The 17,297-nt window shown below is 35.9% G+C and overlaps 2 protein-coding genes across 4 annotated transcripts in view; both read left to right on the top strand.

Annotated features, from left to right (window-relative positions):
- The window catches only part of myo10l3 (myosin X, like 3), a 179,175-nt gene extending 171,289 nt beyond the window's left edge, over positions 1 to 7,886 (top strand). For both annotated transcript variants that reach the window (XM_056464724.1, XM_056464723.1), the window contains exons 36-40: positions 1,510 to 1,646; positions 1,767 to 1,887; positions 2,307 to 2,765; positions 4,001 to 4,192; positions 4,323 to 7,886. In XM_056464724.1, coding sequence (XP_056320699.1) covers positions 1,510 to 1,646; positions 1,767 to 1,887; positions 2,307 to 2,765; positions 4,001 to 4,192; positions 4,323 to 4,427 — 1,014 coding nt within the window. In that variant the 3' untranslated portion in view covers positions 4,428 to 7,886. The remainder of the gene's footprint in view (positions 1 to 1,509; positions 1,647 to 1,766; positions 1,888 to 2,306; positions 2,766 to 4,000; positions 4,193 to 4,322) is intronic.
- Positions 7,887 to 11,418: 3,532 nt separating this feature from the next.
- On the top strand, positions 11,419 to 16,695 carry pttg1ipb (PTTG1 interacting protein b). 2 transcript variants are annotated; one of them, XM_056464882.1, is made up of 7 exons: positions 11,419 to 11,599; positions 12,541 to 12,593; positions 12,739 to 12,847; positions 13,631 to 13,733; positions 15,706 to 15,771; positions 15,904 to 15,950; positions 16,102 to 16,695. In XM_056464882.1, the coding sequence occupies exons 1-7, from the start codon at positions 11,506 to 11,508 to the stop codon at positions 16,143 to 16,145; spliced, it is 516 nt and encodes a 171-aa protein (XP_056320857.1). In that variant the 5' UTR covers positions 11,419 to 11,505; the 3' UTR covers positions 16,146 to 16,695. The 2 variants fall into 2 exon arrangements, with proteins under 2 accessions (XP_056320857.1, XP_056320856.1); XM_056464881.1 differs by having other exon boundaries at positions 11,421 to 11,599; positions 15,703 to 15,771.
- The last annotated feature ends 602 nt before the right edge of the window (positions 16,696 to 17,297 follow it).

Genomic DNA, 17,297 nt, shown 5'->3' with positions numbered 1-17,297 from the left:
GAGGGAGAGAGACAAAGAGAGCAGGCCCAGAAGTTAGCCTGATTGCAGTAAAGTCAGGGAAGATAGACTCCAAAGGAGGAGAGGAGCAGAGGAGGAAAGCAGACCAGGAAAAGACAGGCCAGGAAAAGAAAAGAGGCAGAGCAGCGTTTTACCACCTTTTTTGTATCTTTTTTGACCATGTGACTATACATGAAAATACATGTTTTGTCATGTAAACAAATGCATATAATAATTTAGCCTCTTACACCTACTTACCTTGCTTCTGACTATTTTCAGGAGCTGTGAAATGTCGTTTTCCATTAAGTCTTAGAACACGATGTAATAACTGAAGAGTAAAGATTTAAATAAGAAAATTATCAAAATTTTTTTGGTTTAAGCGAGATGCTAATGGTCTAATTCAATGATTTATGCTAAGTGCTCCCACCAGACCCGGATAAAGAATTCAGAGGCCCCTGGGCACAATGTCTTGTAGGCCCCCTACCTGGCCACACTCCTGTAGTTAAATTAAAAAATAAGATTAATATAATATTTTTGAATAAAATTAATCTATAATGTATTGCCCGCATTTTTAAATAAAAGATATACAGTGCATATATTTCTAGTCTACAAAGATTTAACTTATATTTAAAGCACGCTTTGAAAAAATATATATACTAATACAACTAGTGAAAATTAATGGATTTTAGTATACTTGTTCAAGTTCACTGAAGCAGTACTAAAAATGTATATTTAAGGGTATTTTTAATGTATAACTTCTAAAAACTTATAATGCATATGATTTGGATATAACACCTCTCCATAATACACACACTTATTAATAATTCCTACTTGTCTTCCTCGTGATGAAGACTAGGCAAAATCTGTGGTGGGGAAAAAAAAGAAGAACGTTTTCATCAGATGCTGGATTCGAACCGAGTTCATAATCGATCGCGTCAAAATATGTTGCCATGCACTTAACAAGCTATGCCACTCACGCTGCCATCAGTTGCGCTCTCTAGTTATGTTGTCTCTGTCAATCAAGTGGTAATGGGCGGGAATCGATCAACTAGCTTATTCCAACGAGGTGCGCTATTTGCACTTAGCCTAAATAGACACTCCAAAATCGTCATTATCCCAACCCCCCCTCGCAGGGGCCCCAAGTGCACATGGGCCCCTGGGCCTGTGCCCATAATGCCCTTTGGTTAATTCGGCCCTAGCTCCCACCAGATCTGTAGGTCAGCTGGATTCAATAATGGTAAAACTTAACTGTTTAACTATATGTGACTTGTAAAATGAGCCTAATTCCAAAAAGTAGAGTGTTCCTTTAAGAGAGTAAACACATTAGCTTACTCAGAATTGCATAAATTTGCCCATAAATGTAATCATAAAAATAATTGGATTCATTTATACAATTATAAAAGACACATTTAAGGGGGAAATGTGATCTACAGAGAACAGAAACCCCTGTGGATGAACAAATCTGGACTAGATGAGTCATGTAAAAATATTAAATTTCTTTTCTCCGTGTAGGTGGTAGAGAAACTAATCCGAGGCTTGGCTATGGAGGACAGCAGGAACATGTTTGCTTTGTTCGAGCATAACAACACCATCGACCGCGCCGTAGAGAGCAGGGTGATTGTTGCAGATGTGCTGGCCAAGTTTGAGAGGTAAAATTACACCAACCTGCACCTATTCACTCACAAATAGCGCATATGTTGTTATTTGGTTATTAAAGTAGTAATGCACCAATAATGAATTGCACACTGAATTGTGGTGGTTGTTTTTAGGCTGACAGGAAGCGAGCTGGAGGAGGACGGCCCATGGAAGTTGTACTTCAAACTCTATTGTTTCTTGGATGTGGAAAGCATGCCCAAGGAAGGAGTGGAGTTTGTTTTCATGTTTGAGCAGGTCAGTAATTTAATTCAGTCAGTTATACTTGGAGATTCTAGACATAGTGTTTCATATTCATCCCTTTATTTAAAATACCACTAAAAGCTTTAGATAGCTATTACTAGACTGGATTCTGAGCACTGAATATTTTTCAACATTTTCTCAAAGCTTAACAGACTTGTGTAATACTATATGTTGCACACTTGCTTAACATGTCTGAGATCCATATGGATTTGCGTTAAACTCAATTGTATACTGACAGTCTAAAAATGCTTTGCTAAACCATGCTAACAATACTCTCATTTCAACTTTGTGCTATTTACTTCATCTTTGTACTTCAAATTAGACTATACAGTTGTATATACAGTGGAAAAACATATATCTTTCAGATTTTAGAAGAAGTCAAGTGTGAATCTTGTTCTCCTTAATCTTTCCAGGCCCATGAAAGTTTAATTAGCGGTCATTTCCCTGCCCATGAGGACACCCTCCAGCACCTAGCTGCTTTGCGTCTGCAGTACCTGTATGGGGATGTGTCACGGGTCAACTGGAGCTTGGACAGCATCTACCCCACTGGCCGTCTACGCAGCCGCATACTTCAATTCACCAAAGTAGGAGGTGCAGCTGGATCGGGACAAACCCTAGAAAGGAGGAGGACGAGCTTCCTGGATGGCACTCTGAGGCGGGGGCTGAAGACGGGCACCATGAAGAAGCAGCGCAGCATGCAGGAGGAACAAATGCTGGAAATGTGGATCAAGGAGGAGACTTCAGCCACCAGGGCCAGTATTATGGAAAAATGGAGTCGGCTGCATGGTCTGGATCAGCACCAAGCTATGGTCAAATACATGAACATTATAAAAGAGTGGCCTGGATATGGATCAACGCTGTTTGACGTAGAGGTAAGCATTGTAGATAAAATATTAGAATGTGTGATGGTTCTACTGATTTAATTGCTCAAAAAAGGCCCTTCCGAAAGTCAAAAGTGCCTTAACATTTAACATTAGGGTGTGTTTTGGATATATAAACAGTGTCTTGATCACTCCTGTAGTCTCAAGAGATGTGCTAGTGTTTGATACTGGAAAATGTGACTCTAGAGATGCCAGTTTGAATCCTGATCCTGAATGAATGGAGTAGAACTGGAGGGTTTTCGTTGGTGCCGTGACCCAGATCAGTGAGGTTTAGACGGGTGAATGTAAAGAAGGCAAACTTTTAATGGCTGTGCATTTAAACCTCTACTGGCCTCAAGAGGAGAACTAGCAACTCAAGCTAAAGGTAGTGGTCTTTAAATTCATGTTAGGGTGTCCAGCTCACATGCAAGAGAGCCATTTTGAATCCCAATTGGAAAGGAGAGAATAGAGGTAAAGGGGGTTATATTATTGGTGCCGTGACCCATATGGTAAAGATGTATCCAGCTAGTAAGACTTGTATAGGTAAATCTCACTTGCCTGGTCTAAAGAGGTTCACTAGCTACTCACACTAGAGCCGGGGAGCCCAAACTCAGTTCTGGAAGGCTGCATATTTTAGTTCCAAGCCCAATTAAACACACGTGAACAAGCTAACCAAGCTCATTTTAGGTATACTAAAACTTCCAGGCAAGTGTGTTGAAGGAAGTTGGAGCTACACTATACCGGACACCGGCCCTCCAGGACCAAGTTTGGACACCCCTGCACTAGAGTCAGTGGTCTTTACATTTCTTTTAGTGGGCTTCGTTCCTATGCCAGAGATGCCATTTTAAATCTTTATCAGAGGGGAGCAAGTAGAGCTAGTGGAGAGTTATATAATTGGTGTCGTGATCCGGATAAAATTGAGTTTTTAGAGAGTTGAGTGTAATGGAGGCATTTTAGTAAGAGTTGTACAGGTAAAGCTCACTCTCCTGGTCTAAAGAGGTGAATTAGCCACTCATGCTATAGGCTATGACCTTTAGCATCCTTGTTAGTGTTCTCACTCTACGTACTGAACTGCATCCGGATTGGGAGAATGGGAGAATGAGTAGAATTGGAGGGTTTACATTAGGGCGCTAGATGGTAATGAGGTGTAAGGGGTAGAATTTTACCTAGCATCTAGATGAAGGATAATATTTAGTCTAATCTGACAATAAAATGGTCTAATCTGACTATTGTTATTCTGTGTGCAGTGTAAAGAAGGTGGTTTCCCTCATGATCTCTGGCTCAGCGTCAGTGCTGAGAACGTGTCTGTGTATAAGAGAGGAGAGGCCAAACCGCTGGAGACCTTCCCCTATGAACACATTGTCTTCTTTGGTGCTCCTCATGCTAGTACATACAAGATCACAGTGGATGGGAGAGACATGTTCTTTGAGACACCTCAGGTAAGTAGATGAGTTTTTAAAGTAAAAAAAATGTCATAGTTTATTTCTGTCCTGCCGTTTAAAGTTAAGTACACTAAAATGTTTTCATTAGTTTCCTTCATTGCGAATAAACTGTTTTTGTTCTTCTCAGGTTGGAGAGATCACCAAAATAATGAAAGCCTACATCAACATGATTGTTAAGAAACGATGCAGTGTCAGATCAGTGGCCAGCTTTGGGAGCAACTGGATCAGGTGATGAGTGCTGACCAATTATAGCAAGGACAAGATGGATTTCCTTTTAACTGATGGAATGAATGAACTAAACTGGAGGGATGTGGATTGGCGAATATACGAATATGATACTGGAACCATTGAGAAGACAAACTTTTAGACATCTGCATGTGTGTAGACAACCACCCCTTTACCAACTTATTGTATCTGACATTTAATATGCAGTTATGTGGAGTGTGGATATTGGACCAATGAGATTCCGCTAAGGGGTGGGACTACCAACGGAATATCTTGTCAGTCTTCACGGCACTTGTTCTTTTATCCAATAACAGCTGATTAGTATGCTTCTCAAAGCTAGTTAACCAGCAGATGTTTATTGCAATACCTCAAAGTCCCAAATGCTTCTTGTGCTCATGGTTTTCTGATTTTCAGTTGCTCTTTGCAGTGACAAGATCAAAACAGGGTCTTAAATGTTACACACAAAACAATGTTTTGTTGAGAGCTTTCAAAGACTAGTAACCTAAAGTGATTGCACACCTTGAAAGTGTCAACAGCCATGTTAAAACTTGTCCGTTTGCCTTACTCCACACAAAGGCTGCTCTGTGCAGATTTGCGTCATTTAGACGGCTTTCTGTTAATCTGTTACTGAACCTTCACTCAGGTTCCTAAGGTTGAGCGAATGATGGAATGTTCTTCTGCCTTTACGTCTTGCCGTTTTCAACTGTGTGTTCTCTCGTATACTGTGCGTAATGCAGAATGTGCTTTTGCATTCCACTGTGGTGCAGTTCCATTGTTTTCAGTGTAAACATGCACTGGCGATCTTGTGGGGGGATGTTGGTCTAACAGAGGCTAGCTAGTTTTGCAGATAAATCTAATTTATCTGTCTTTAAAAGACTTGCTAGTGAATCACATTAGAGACTTAGGCTGCATCTGAAACCGCATACTTCCATACTATACATACGCTAAAATCAGTATGCGAGCCGAGTAGTATGTTTGAATTCATAGAATTTGAAAATCAGTATGCGAGTATGGGGATGACTTACTACTTCTGGCGAGATTCTGAAGTGCGCATCCCATGCATGCTACACTATCCCATGATGCCCCGCGAGAGAATTTATGAATGGGAGTGAAGCAACTGACGCAGGTATGACAAAATGGCGGATGTAGTACGTCCAAATTCCATTGATTCTTCGTACATTCATACTGTATAGAACGCACTTTTCTAATGGCCAAGTAGTACGTTTAAATTCAAAGGCAGTACCTACTGAGTAGTAGGCGGTTTCGGGCGCAGCCTTAGAGTTCTTTGGTAGTGTGTCCACCAGCCATTCAAGAACATGCTGGGACATGCTGGTGCCGTGACCCAGATGGAAGTGAGGTTTAGGGGTGTTTGTGTTATGGAGGCGAGCTAGTGAGAGCTATGTGGCTAACCTCTGTCACATCAAAAGATGCATTAGCAAACGATGTTACAGGCCGTGGCCTTATTGCCGAGTTCAGACTGCATGATTTTCAAAGTAGTCGTGTCATAGATGTTTTCACACTGCATGACTATTTGGGGTATTGTTTCGTTGCTGCTGTGTTTACACTGCAAGATGGATCAACGACAGGGGGCTTCACACTCCATTACAATAGAAGAATCGCTGACAACTTTGTCTCGGTCTGCAAATTACATCTCACAACCAAACACACGCAAGAAGTGACATAGAAACAGCATGAGGCCATGCAGTATATCTTCTGTTATGTAACTACATCATGAGAAAGAAGCCTTTAGTGGAGTAGAAAATCTACTTATTTTGCTCACCTGACTTTTGAAGGCAATTAGCAGATGACACTTCAAACAGATACCGGTGCTCCTGCCAAATGTACACTGATTTTTCCTCCATGTTTTGGCTCCAAATAGACCCAAAAGAAGCCCTTTTAACTTCTCCCCTAACTGCACTGGCCTGCAGATACCTATACTAGTGGATGCTGCTCTCTCATTAGCTGTTGGTAATCACCGATGTTATTTTCAAGCAGAACTCATTCACACGACATAATTTTAAATCGCCAACAGGTCCAGATATTTAGCATGCCAAATATCTCACACGTCAGCGACTCATGGGCGATTCTCTCAGATTGCGTCTTTGATAGTTCACACTGTGTGATTGTCACATGAACAAGCTCCAATATGCCTGTGATTTCAGGCATTTGTCTGTGATTTCTCAAAGCCTTGTTGCGAGTCAAAATCAGAGCTAAAATCATGCAGTCTGAACTCGGCATTAGTGTCCTTTGATAGTGTGCCCATTTTCTAAAACCCACTCGAATCAAGCCAAGTCCAACCAGAGGAGTTGTTGGTGCCGTGACCCGGAAGGGAATGAGATTCCAAGTGTATGCAGGTAAACCTCACACCTCTGCCTTTGAAATACACACTAGCTGTTGATGTTAGAGGCCGCAGTCTTTAGCATTCTAAGTGGGATGCCCTCTTCCAATCCTGGTTTGATTTTGGCAAGTAGAAGTGGAGGGGTTATGTTGGTGCCGTGACCCGGATGAGGTTTTCCCATTAGCATTACCCTCTGTTTGATTTTCATGCTATACTGTGCTGTGTTTTCATTGTTTGTCTATGTAAACATGCACCAGAGGATTACATTTCTCCTTTTCAGCCTTTTGCTGTCTAAAAATGGTCGACACAGGATAGTAGAATGAAAGAAAGTGAGGTCTAGAGAATTTTTTTAACTTGGATCCATCTCGTTTTTACATAGAAAACCAATGGGAAAATGCTTTCTGTGTGATTGGTGTTTTCTGGGTTAAGCTCAGGTACAGTATAAAGATATAAGCAATATCTCAATATTTCAATCAGTGCAGTGTTGTGTTTGTTACAGCAACAAGATCTGACGAGAATTACCACTGTACTGATATCTGCAGAAAAGCTGTGACTCTCCTTGTGTTATTCCACACAGTAGGTCAGTTGTAAATTCTTTATTTCAAGACAGATATATGCATTTTAGTTTATTAGCAAAACCTTTTTTAAGAGATGTTTGAAACATGTTTGCCTTTTTATAAGGTGGGAAAGAATGTTTGTTTTTTGTAAAGGAAGCCTACATACTTGTAAGTGAAGGATGTTTTTGTGTGCCTAAGAGAGAGTGAATAATTATGGGTGGCCTGGGTATTTATTCAGTCTAAGTGTTAATGTATGGATGGTGATGTTGATGGCATGTTGTGTTTAGATTCTCTACATCAGTGACATAACACACAGTGATCATATGAATGGAGGATGTCAATGTGGTATCAGAGACTCTTTATTGTGGTACCACAACACTCATTCAACGTTCATTATTGCTTCTTTATTAAATCCATTGAGCTGCTGGTCAGTTCATTGTCAGAGTGCATCCCATAATCATTAGGGTCAGAAAAATTCAACTTGTGTAGAGGATGAGAATCAAATGTTTTTTTTGGTTGTTTTTTTTTGTAACTGGATTTACAAAATACTTAATAAATTATTTCAACTCCAGATTAGTGTGGGTTATTTCAGAGTGTTATTAAATGATCTTATGTTTTGAGTCCTTTGCTTTTACACAACCTCATGCACATGATACAATATGATTAACTGCCAAATGCAGCTATTCATTTTCCCTAAGTTAACCTTGTAAGAATGTTTTTAGAATTATTCGAGTTTCTTTTTGTTCATCTTGGTTATATAAAGTTTAGAGATTAACAAGTATCAACAGTGCTGGGTGGAAATTGATTAAATGTAATCTGGATTATGTAATCATACTACAAAACTTTCATTTACAGCTTTAAAACTAAGGTTATATGACTAAAATGGCAGTACATTTTCCCTAATTTATTAATTGACTCCAATTCATTCATTAATTTCGGCTTAGTCCCTTTATTAATCTGGTGTCGCCACAGCGGAATCAACCGCCAACTTATCCAGCACATGTTTTACGCAGCTAATGCCCAAACACCTATACAGACTCATTCACACACATACACTACAGAAAGTTTAGCTTATCCAACTTAGCTATACCACGTCTTTGGACTGGGAGAAACCAGAGCACCCGGAGGAAACCCATGCGACCACGGTGAGAACATGCAAACTCCACACAGAAATGCCAACTGACCCAGCTGGGGCTCGAACCAGCGACCTCCTGGCTGTGAGGTGATCGTGCTACCCACTGTGCCGCCGAGACGCCTAACCCCAAATCTTGTTTTTTAAATTGAATAGATCATATTTTATATAAGAGTGACATGGTGGCTCAGTGGTTAGCACTGTCATCTCACAGCAAGAAGGTTGCTGGTTCGAGTCCCGACTGGGTCAGTTGGCGTTTCTGTGTGGAGTTTGCATGTTCTCCCTGTGTTGACAGGTTTCCTCCGTGTACTTCGTTTTTGTCTACACTCCAAAGACATGCGGGTATAGGTGAATTGGATAAACTGTATAAGTGTGTATGGATGTTTTCCAGTACAGGGTTGCAGCTGGAAGGGCATCCGCTGTGTAAAACATATTCTGGGTAAGTTGGCGGTTCATTCCACTTTGGCGACCCATGATTAATAAAGGGACTAACCCAGGGAAAATATTTCATTTTATATAAAAAAAAATATATATAAATCTAAGGAACTCATTTTAAATTAATATTTAAATGATCACTCATTAGTCTCTTATTATTCATATATTACTATTCTTGAAGGCCTATTAAATATTATATTTATACTATAATAATATTATATTTACAACCATAAAGAAAATTATGATCCAATAATAAAATGTATTCTTTTTTTAGGAGGTGAGACATAATGTAATAATTAATACACTTTGTGTTCATTCATTCATTTTATTTTCAGCTTAGTCTCTTTATTAATCTGGGGTCACCACAGCAGAATGAACTGCCAACTTATCCAGCATATGTTTTACTCAGCAGATGCCCTTCCAGCTTCAACCCAACACACATACACAACAGACGATTTAGCTTATTCAATTTTAGCGCATGTCTTTAGACTCTTTCGCAGGAGACCCACGTGAACACGGGGAGAACATGCAAACTCCAAACAGAAATGCCAACTGACCCAGCCGGGGCTCGAACCAGCAAGCTCCTTGCTGTGAGGCGATCCTGCTACCCGCTGTGCCATGACACCCTACACATTGTGTTTTGTTTACTACAAATTATTTATTTCTCTATTTATTTTTTATAAATATAAAAAAATCCACTCTAATCTTTATGATGAATGAGTAGTCAAAGGAGTTGTCGTTTTGTTATTTTAGTTTGTTAGTTATATTAAAGTTGGATGTTTAAAAAGGTCGATTTTTTTTAACTTTCAGTAAAAACATATATTTTTTTTCATATTTGTGTTTGTATTTAATATGTTTTAAAAGTATACATTTTTAAAAACACAACCAATCACTGCCAAATCCTGCTGTAAACCTTAAACCATTATTTCGAAACTGGTAGGTTCTTATTTTAATCTTGTCTCCTGTTTTAATAGGTCAAGATTGTTTGTTTTTTTCCATCTTTGAATTAAACACATTTTTCGTCTTTGTATTTAATATTTGTCAATAGAAGGCCTACTTATTTTTATCAAAAACATAATAACTTTTTCTTTTTTTTTTCATTTTTCTGTAAACCTCTTTTTGCTGAAAAATGTTTGCCTGTTTGGAAAAAAGTTCCAAGATTATATATATATATATATAGTTTTTTTTTTTTTACTTTTTATAAAAATGTATTTAATTTTTTTCATAATTGTGTTTGTATTTAATATTTCGTCACGTTATAATTATAAGGTTTTATCTGACATTTTTTGTCAAAATTGAGTTATTGACATATTCTTATTAAATGACAACCTATTTACATTATGGGATGTTTTTTTATATAAGTTGTTTACATTTTAAGACTTTTTATTTAAAAAACAAAAACGGTTTATCTACAAAGTCGAACTCTAGCTTGGTTCTATAAGGTTCTTTCTATCAGCCAATCAGCATTTTTTATTGCACGCATGAGAACCAATCAGGATCAGCTTTCTTTGTCATTTTGCCGGACTGCTCTATTGACAGCGGGAAACACCAGAAAGACAAAATCACACAAAATCAGAGTAGACTAATGCCGCACCACACAAAATTGAGAAGTGTGTAAATGCGATGATTTAGAAGCATTTCTTGACATTGGGATGAAATGTTACATTTTTCATTGTTGAAAACAGAAACGAATATTAAAAAATGTCTGTATTAAATGTGAAATATTTACATTTAGCATTTGTGAATTATTAGTTATTATTTGTGAATATATAGTCAGTGAAACATTTGTTTATTAAACTCTCATTGTCTGTTTTCGTCTTTAAATTTAATAACAAGTCTTTAAATTTAATATTAAGCCTTGAAAGGCAAATAATTAAATTAATTGGGCATTTAATTCAATAAATATTATTCAATAATTCATATACAGCATAAAATTAATAAACATTAACATATTAATTACATAAAATTACCATCTGCACAGGACAAAATATTTAGCACAGTCTTGTATGCTTAATTTGAACAAGAAATAATATTCATCCTAAAACATGAAATAAATGTTATAGAAAGCATAAATTCAACTTTTTAAGCATCAACATATTGTTACAAAACTAAATTATATATTTTTGGATTGTATTTCTTGAAAAGTAAAGCTTCAATGAATGATCTGCCAGATAGAACCTTATAATTGCAAGTAGAAAATGACTTTTCAGAACTAAAAGGTTCTATCTGCATTTACCATGTTTTTTTACTCCAATTTGCAAATGTAAGAGAACTTTGATAATTTACATTTAAAGAACATTTAGGGTCTCTGTCATGTTAATGTATGAAAGAGAACTGTCACACACATATTGTTTGCTATATGGAATGCAAAAACTTTGAAGCTCAAAATCTCAAAATCATTTAGAATGCAGATAGAACCTTATAATTCTAAGGTGATTTGTCGAAAGTATTTATTTTTCAAAAGCACAAGCAATCACTGCCAAACCCTGCTGTAAACCATAAACCACTATTTCGAAACTGGGAGGTTCTTACAAAGTCTCCGTTCAATTCTCTCAACTTCCAGCAGAAAACACATGACCGACCACAGGGCTGAAATCAACACAGATCTGCTGCGTTTGCCAACATGATCCAAACACGGACTTTTTTGCTCTCTTTTGTTTTCTTCGCCTTCGCTTTTTGGGTGGTTGTTGCTCAGACGACCAAAAGTCCAGTGACAAGTAAGTTTAACCACATTACTATGTGTCTACAACCTTACCGCAGATTTGACAAAAACATTGGCCGTGTTTTAACACTCGGAAAGAATTTTCGGCTTCAGTTTAGTTCACTTAGTCGGTTCAGTTTGGGAAAGCGCGCCTCATGCCTAAAATGCCGTTTAGGTAGGGCTCATGCAACGTTTTGACACACAACCAGTGTCCGTTTGTCTAACCAGAACGCGTTACGTGAATTAATTGTCCAGCAAGTCGTCTATATTTTCTTTGGAAACATAACTTAATGTTTAATAAGTGACTGTTTGACGACATTTTAACTTCACTTGTAGAGCGTGTGGCTCATTAAAACAAACCTCGGTGCTCACTGAAATAGTTTTGTTAATATGACTGACTTAATTACAAATTTCAAAGAGTTTTTGTTACATTTTGAAATCTGTTTTAAAACTTAAACTTGATAAACTGGCTTTTGTGCTTATTTGAATGTGCTTTGCATATTCCCTGCTGTTTTTGGCAGAGACTCGTGAGTGCCCTGTTAAAATCATATGACAGACTATAACAAAGTAATACTTTGTGTCATGAAAGGTCAGGGATAATATAAAAATAGTACTGCTTCTTCATACAAGCAGATTTATTATGAAAATTAAACTTTTACTATTAAAAAAAACATGGTACAATGTTAAACAAGGAAATGACAACCATGGTTTTGCTATAACCATAGTTTTTATAGTAAAACTGTGAACATGCAAATTGTAATCAATCTGTACAAAAAGTTAATATTCTTTTATTATAAATAAGAATTGTGCTTCATAACTGTATCAGGGGTCGTAATATTGCACAAATTTCATATTTTAAAATCGGTATACTTGTCTGAAAATATTCTTTTGTTAACATAATTAAACCAACGGACATAAGCTTCATCGCTGCTCTTATAAATGTGTTTCTTTTCACAGACTGCACTATAAAATCCAACACAACTTGTGAAGATTGTTTGAAGATTGTTTCGGTAAGAATTTTCAGTTTGTAATTGTTGTTAGCTGATAACAGTTGTGGTCATCAGATTTCTTAATCCACATTTGTCAAAAAGACAGCATTAGTATAACGTAAATTGTATGTGTCTGTAATGGTTGTGTTTAATCATTTTATTTCAGTGTTTGTGGTGCATCTCAAGCCAGAGATGCATTGATTATCCAGTAAACAGCGTTCTTCCATCTCATAGTGTTTGTCCACTTTCAGATGCACGATGGGGACTGTGTTGGAGTAAGACTGAAAATTACATATATACGAAATGTGTATGACCCAAAATGAAAACATATTGTTTATTATATGGATAGTTCATCCAAAAATAAAAAATTCTGTCATCATTTATTTCCCCGTCACAATCCTGTTTGTGTTTCTGTCTTCTGTTAAATACAAAAAAGAAAACTAACCATTGACTTCCATAGGATTTGTTTTTCTTACTATGGAAGTCATTGATTACAGGTTTCCAGCTTTCTTCAAAATATCTTCTTTTGTATTCAACAGAAGACAGAAACTCATAAATGTTTGAATTCTCATGAGGGTGAGTAAATAGTGAGTTATTTATTTATTTATTTTTGGTGAACTGTTCCCTTAACTCGCCCTCAGCAAATTTTAGTTTTTGGGTGAACTATTATAAAGGTATACCATTCACATTCCTCTTTTCTCATTGTTTTCCAATCCTTTGCATAAAAAGAAAGATAAGGAAGAGGATAATTTGTGTAGCTGCAAAACTTAAAGCTATAACAGTTTTATATGAATACGTCATATTCATAGTTCATGATAGCTTTACATCCCTAAATGTCACTTTATTACATTTAGCTCCATTTACACTCTTATAAAATTGAACGTCATATTCATAGTTCATGATAGCTTTACATCCCTAAATGTCGCTTTATTCCATTTAGCTCCATTTACACTCTTATAAAATGTGTCAAAGCCCATTTAACCATCTGAATTTACTGTACATATTGTAAATTGTGGATGTAAATGATCTCATGAGTTTTGTGTTTGCTTATTTAACAGTGAATTTCCAGATTCTCATCATTACTATCTCCGTGATCGCGGGAGTGATTGTCATCGCCATATTTGTCTGCTGTTTCTGCTGCTGTAAATGTGAAAACATTGGGTAGGTTGCAAACCAACAAACACAAGATTGATTTTATCATTAGGCAATAATTTAAGAATTTAATTTTTATATACTTGAAAAGCATATTACATTAAAAAAATGGCATAAACAAGTGTCTAATTTACTTTTTAAGTAACTTTTGTGACATTAAAATGTCAAAATAGGGTCAAATATTCATCACATGATTTAGAATAACTGATTTATGTTAAAAAAATAAACTACATTCTTATTCTGAACTGTACTTGTCAAAGACATAAATGGCTTGAAAGTTCCAAATGTTTACATTATAAATAATTAAAAGATTATGGTTTTGAGCAATAAAGTCTAATGACAAATAATTAGCTTTTTAGGGCTGCACTTTAGGGTGTCCGGGGGTCTTAAAAAGAATTAAAAGTTGATAAATCAATTATGAGAAAAATATTATAAGCCCCTCAAAAGATATTAAAAGGTCGTCATTGCATTTTTACGAGGTCTTAAATGTTGTTCAAGTGCTGTCCAAAGTGTTTGACTCCAAAAAAAGCATAAATATATTTATTTTCCTCCTTATATTTACAATAGCGTGCTCCATCCACGCAATTGGTTCAGGCCGGGGCGCATCACACTGATGTCACATAATTTGCAACTAATGCAGAAAGGTGATGTGACGTTCTCCACATGTAGTGAAACCATAGAGTGAAACAGACAACAAAATGGGAAAATATAAGTTTGCGTACTCCTTGTTGGAGAAAGACAAGTTTAAACAGTGGCTGAAGCCTGTCGCTGAAAACAACCACGCAATTTTTTCTTTCAAGCTTTGTTTCTTCCGAGCTTATCTGAGTTCTGTCGCATGGTTGTGCTCCATTCATTTATTTAACTACAGCTGTTTATTAACAACTGTTTGTTAAGTTAAAGGTTTGATATTGATTCGGAACTTGAAGTTGCGTTGAGGCCTTAAAATATTCTGAGAGGGTCTTTAAAAAGATTTATTGATACTACCTTTAGGATCCCTGCATATACCCTGAATTGATCCTTAATTTTAGTTTTTTTGTTTATGTGGTCTTTTAAGATTTTTTTATAAAACAAAATTATTGGTATAAACCTATTTTCTTATGTTATATCAAATGTATTATATATTTTCTCTTAGCATATTCATTGACACATACTCATTTTTGGCATTATGATATTAAAGAAACACAAAATGAAAATGAAAATAAGCTCATTTTACAACTTAAACAGTCACGTTTACCAGTTTTGAATGCATTCAATAAATCTCTGGGTCTGGCAGGATAAATTTTAGCTTAGCTTAGCATAAATCATTAAATCTGATTAGACCATTAGCATCAAAAATTCACTTAAAAATCAAGAAAGAGTTTTGATGATTTTTCTTATTTAAAGCTTGACTCTTCTGTAGTTACATCATGTACTAAGCTCAACAGAAAATGAAAGGTTTTTTGTTAGTCCTAGGCAGATAAAGCTATAGGAACTATATTCTCATTCTGGTGTAACAAACAGGGAACTTTGTTGCCGTCCCATGGCTGCAGCAGCCGCAATGATATTATACAGCACTGTTACCTTACCCAGCTAGGGACTATTTTCAGGTACTGCATAAAATAGCAACTTTTCATTTTCTGTCAGTCTTGTACATGAAGTAACAACAGAAGAGTCAAGCTTCAGAAGCTTCTTTTTTTAGCTAGATGCTAATGGTCTAATCTGATTCAATCATTTATGCTAAGCTAAAAGTGCTACAGTCATACCCAGAGATCGGCTGAATGAATTAAGAAATGGCAAAACTCAACTGTTTTACTCTAGGGGACTTTTTAAAGTCTAGTGTTTCTTTTAAAAGCAAGATTTTTCAGATGAGTGTATTAATTTATGCTGTGGACTGTATATAATTATGCTGCTAGTAATTGTTAAAACAATTTAATAGAACATTGGAGCTCATATAGCCTACCAGAAACAATTTAATAAAGATTTTTGTATTATAATTTAGCAGGTCTAATAGGAGTGAAGAGCGAATGGAGAATCAAGCTAGTCTGAGAAAGTTTCGCCATGAGGAGAGGTATGATGTGCTTTAGGGGTAACCTAAATGCACACAATTGATTATTTTATTTTTAGAAATTTCCAAGTCCACAGTGTTGATGAAATATCAGCAATATTAAAATCATTCTTCCTTTTTTTGTCTATTTTGCAGGAAAGCAGAGATGAAGCAGAGACATGATGAAATGCGATTGAAATATGGTAGGATTTGCCTTTCGTTGTAAATAACAAACCTGAAAATTAAATACGAGTGTCTTTTATATTAATGATTATTTATGCTAAATTTATTTTAGTGATTTATATTGTGCTATTTTTTTTAGAGTTTTCTCTCTTTGCTTGTCTTGTTTATTAGGTTTAAAGAAGGAGAACCAGTACTCCAGATTTGAGAACAGCTAAGACGCTTGTGATGATGCTTAGCTGTTGTCTTGTATTTTAAACTCAACGCTACTGTAAAAATGAACACATTACCTTCAATATCCAGCACTCCTTTTTTGAAGAGCAAATTTGATTCAGTCATACCTGTAAATCTATCAAATCTTCAAGCAAACCACAATTAACTTTTGTATTTATTAAAGCCTAATGATGTAGGGTAATGATGACTTTTGCAAATCAAACTAAGCGTCAACATAAATTGAGTACATGTATGTAATACTACAGCAACACTGAAAGCTGCCTGTATTTTCCTATGCAAACTAATGAGCTGAACTATTAAGGACTCCTATAGAAAACTATTTTGTTCAAAGATTTTCTACCTTCACATTTCATTCAAGCTAAAGTGAAATTGATTTAATACTACTTTGTTGGCGTTTTGGTATTTTGATATATTGTGTATGTGTTGCATTTGTAAATGTTTTAATCTCTAGCTTTTCACCAAAGACTTGATTTGTTTTGTGATTTGTTTTGTGCACCTTTCAAAGTCAAATAAACTTGAAAATACATTTTAAAAGTGAATACAGTGAAATAGTTTTTTTTTTTTTGAAGAATTATCGAAGTAGATGTTTGTGTGTGTATTCAAAATACTTTTTTAGATATACAGTTGAAGTCAGAATTATTAGCCCCCCTGTTTATTTTTCCCCAATTTCTATTTAACAGAGAAAAAAAAATTTCAACACATTTCTACACATAATGGTTTTAATAACTCATCTCTAATAACTGATTTATTTTATCTTTATGATGACAGTAAATAATATTTGACTAGATATTTTTCAAGACACTTCTATACAGCTTAAAGTGACATTTAAAGACTTAACTGGGTTAATTAGATTAAATAGGATAGGGTAATTAGGCAATTTATTGCATACCAATGGTTTGATAGACTATCGAAAAAATTATATAAAAGGGGCTAATAATTTTGACCTTTAAAATGTTTTTTTAAAAATTTAAAACTGCTTTTATTCTAGCCGAAATAAAACAAATAAGACTTTCTCCAGAAGAAAAAATATTGTCAGACATACTGTGAAAATCTCCTTGCTCTGTTAAACATCATTTGGGAAATATTCGAAAAATTCAAAGGGGGGCTTATAATTCTGACTTCAACTGTAGATATGA

Source organism: Danio aesculapii, chromosome 9, assembly GCF_903798145.1.
Source record: "Danio aesculapii chromosome 9, fDanAes4.1, whole genome shotgun sequence".
In the NCBI taxonomy this organism is placed as follows: Eukaryota; Metazoa; Chordata; class Actinopteri; order Cypriniformes; family Danionidae; genus Danio; species Danio aesculapii.
The sequence above is the reverse complement of the archived record's forward strand: the minus strand, read 5'-3'. Positions and strand labels throughout refer to the sequence as shown.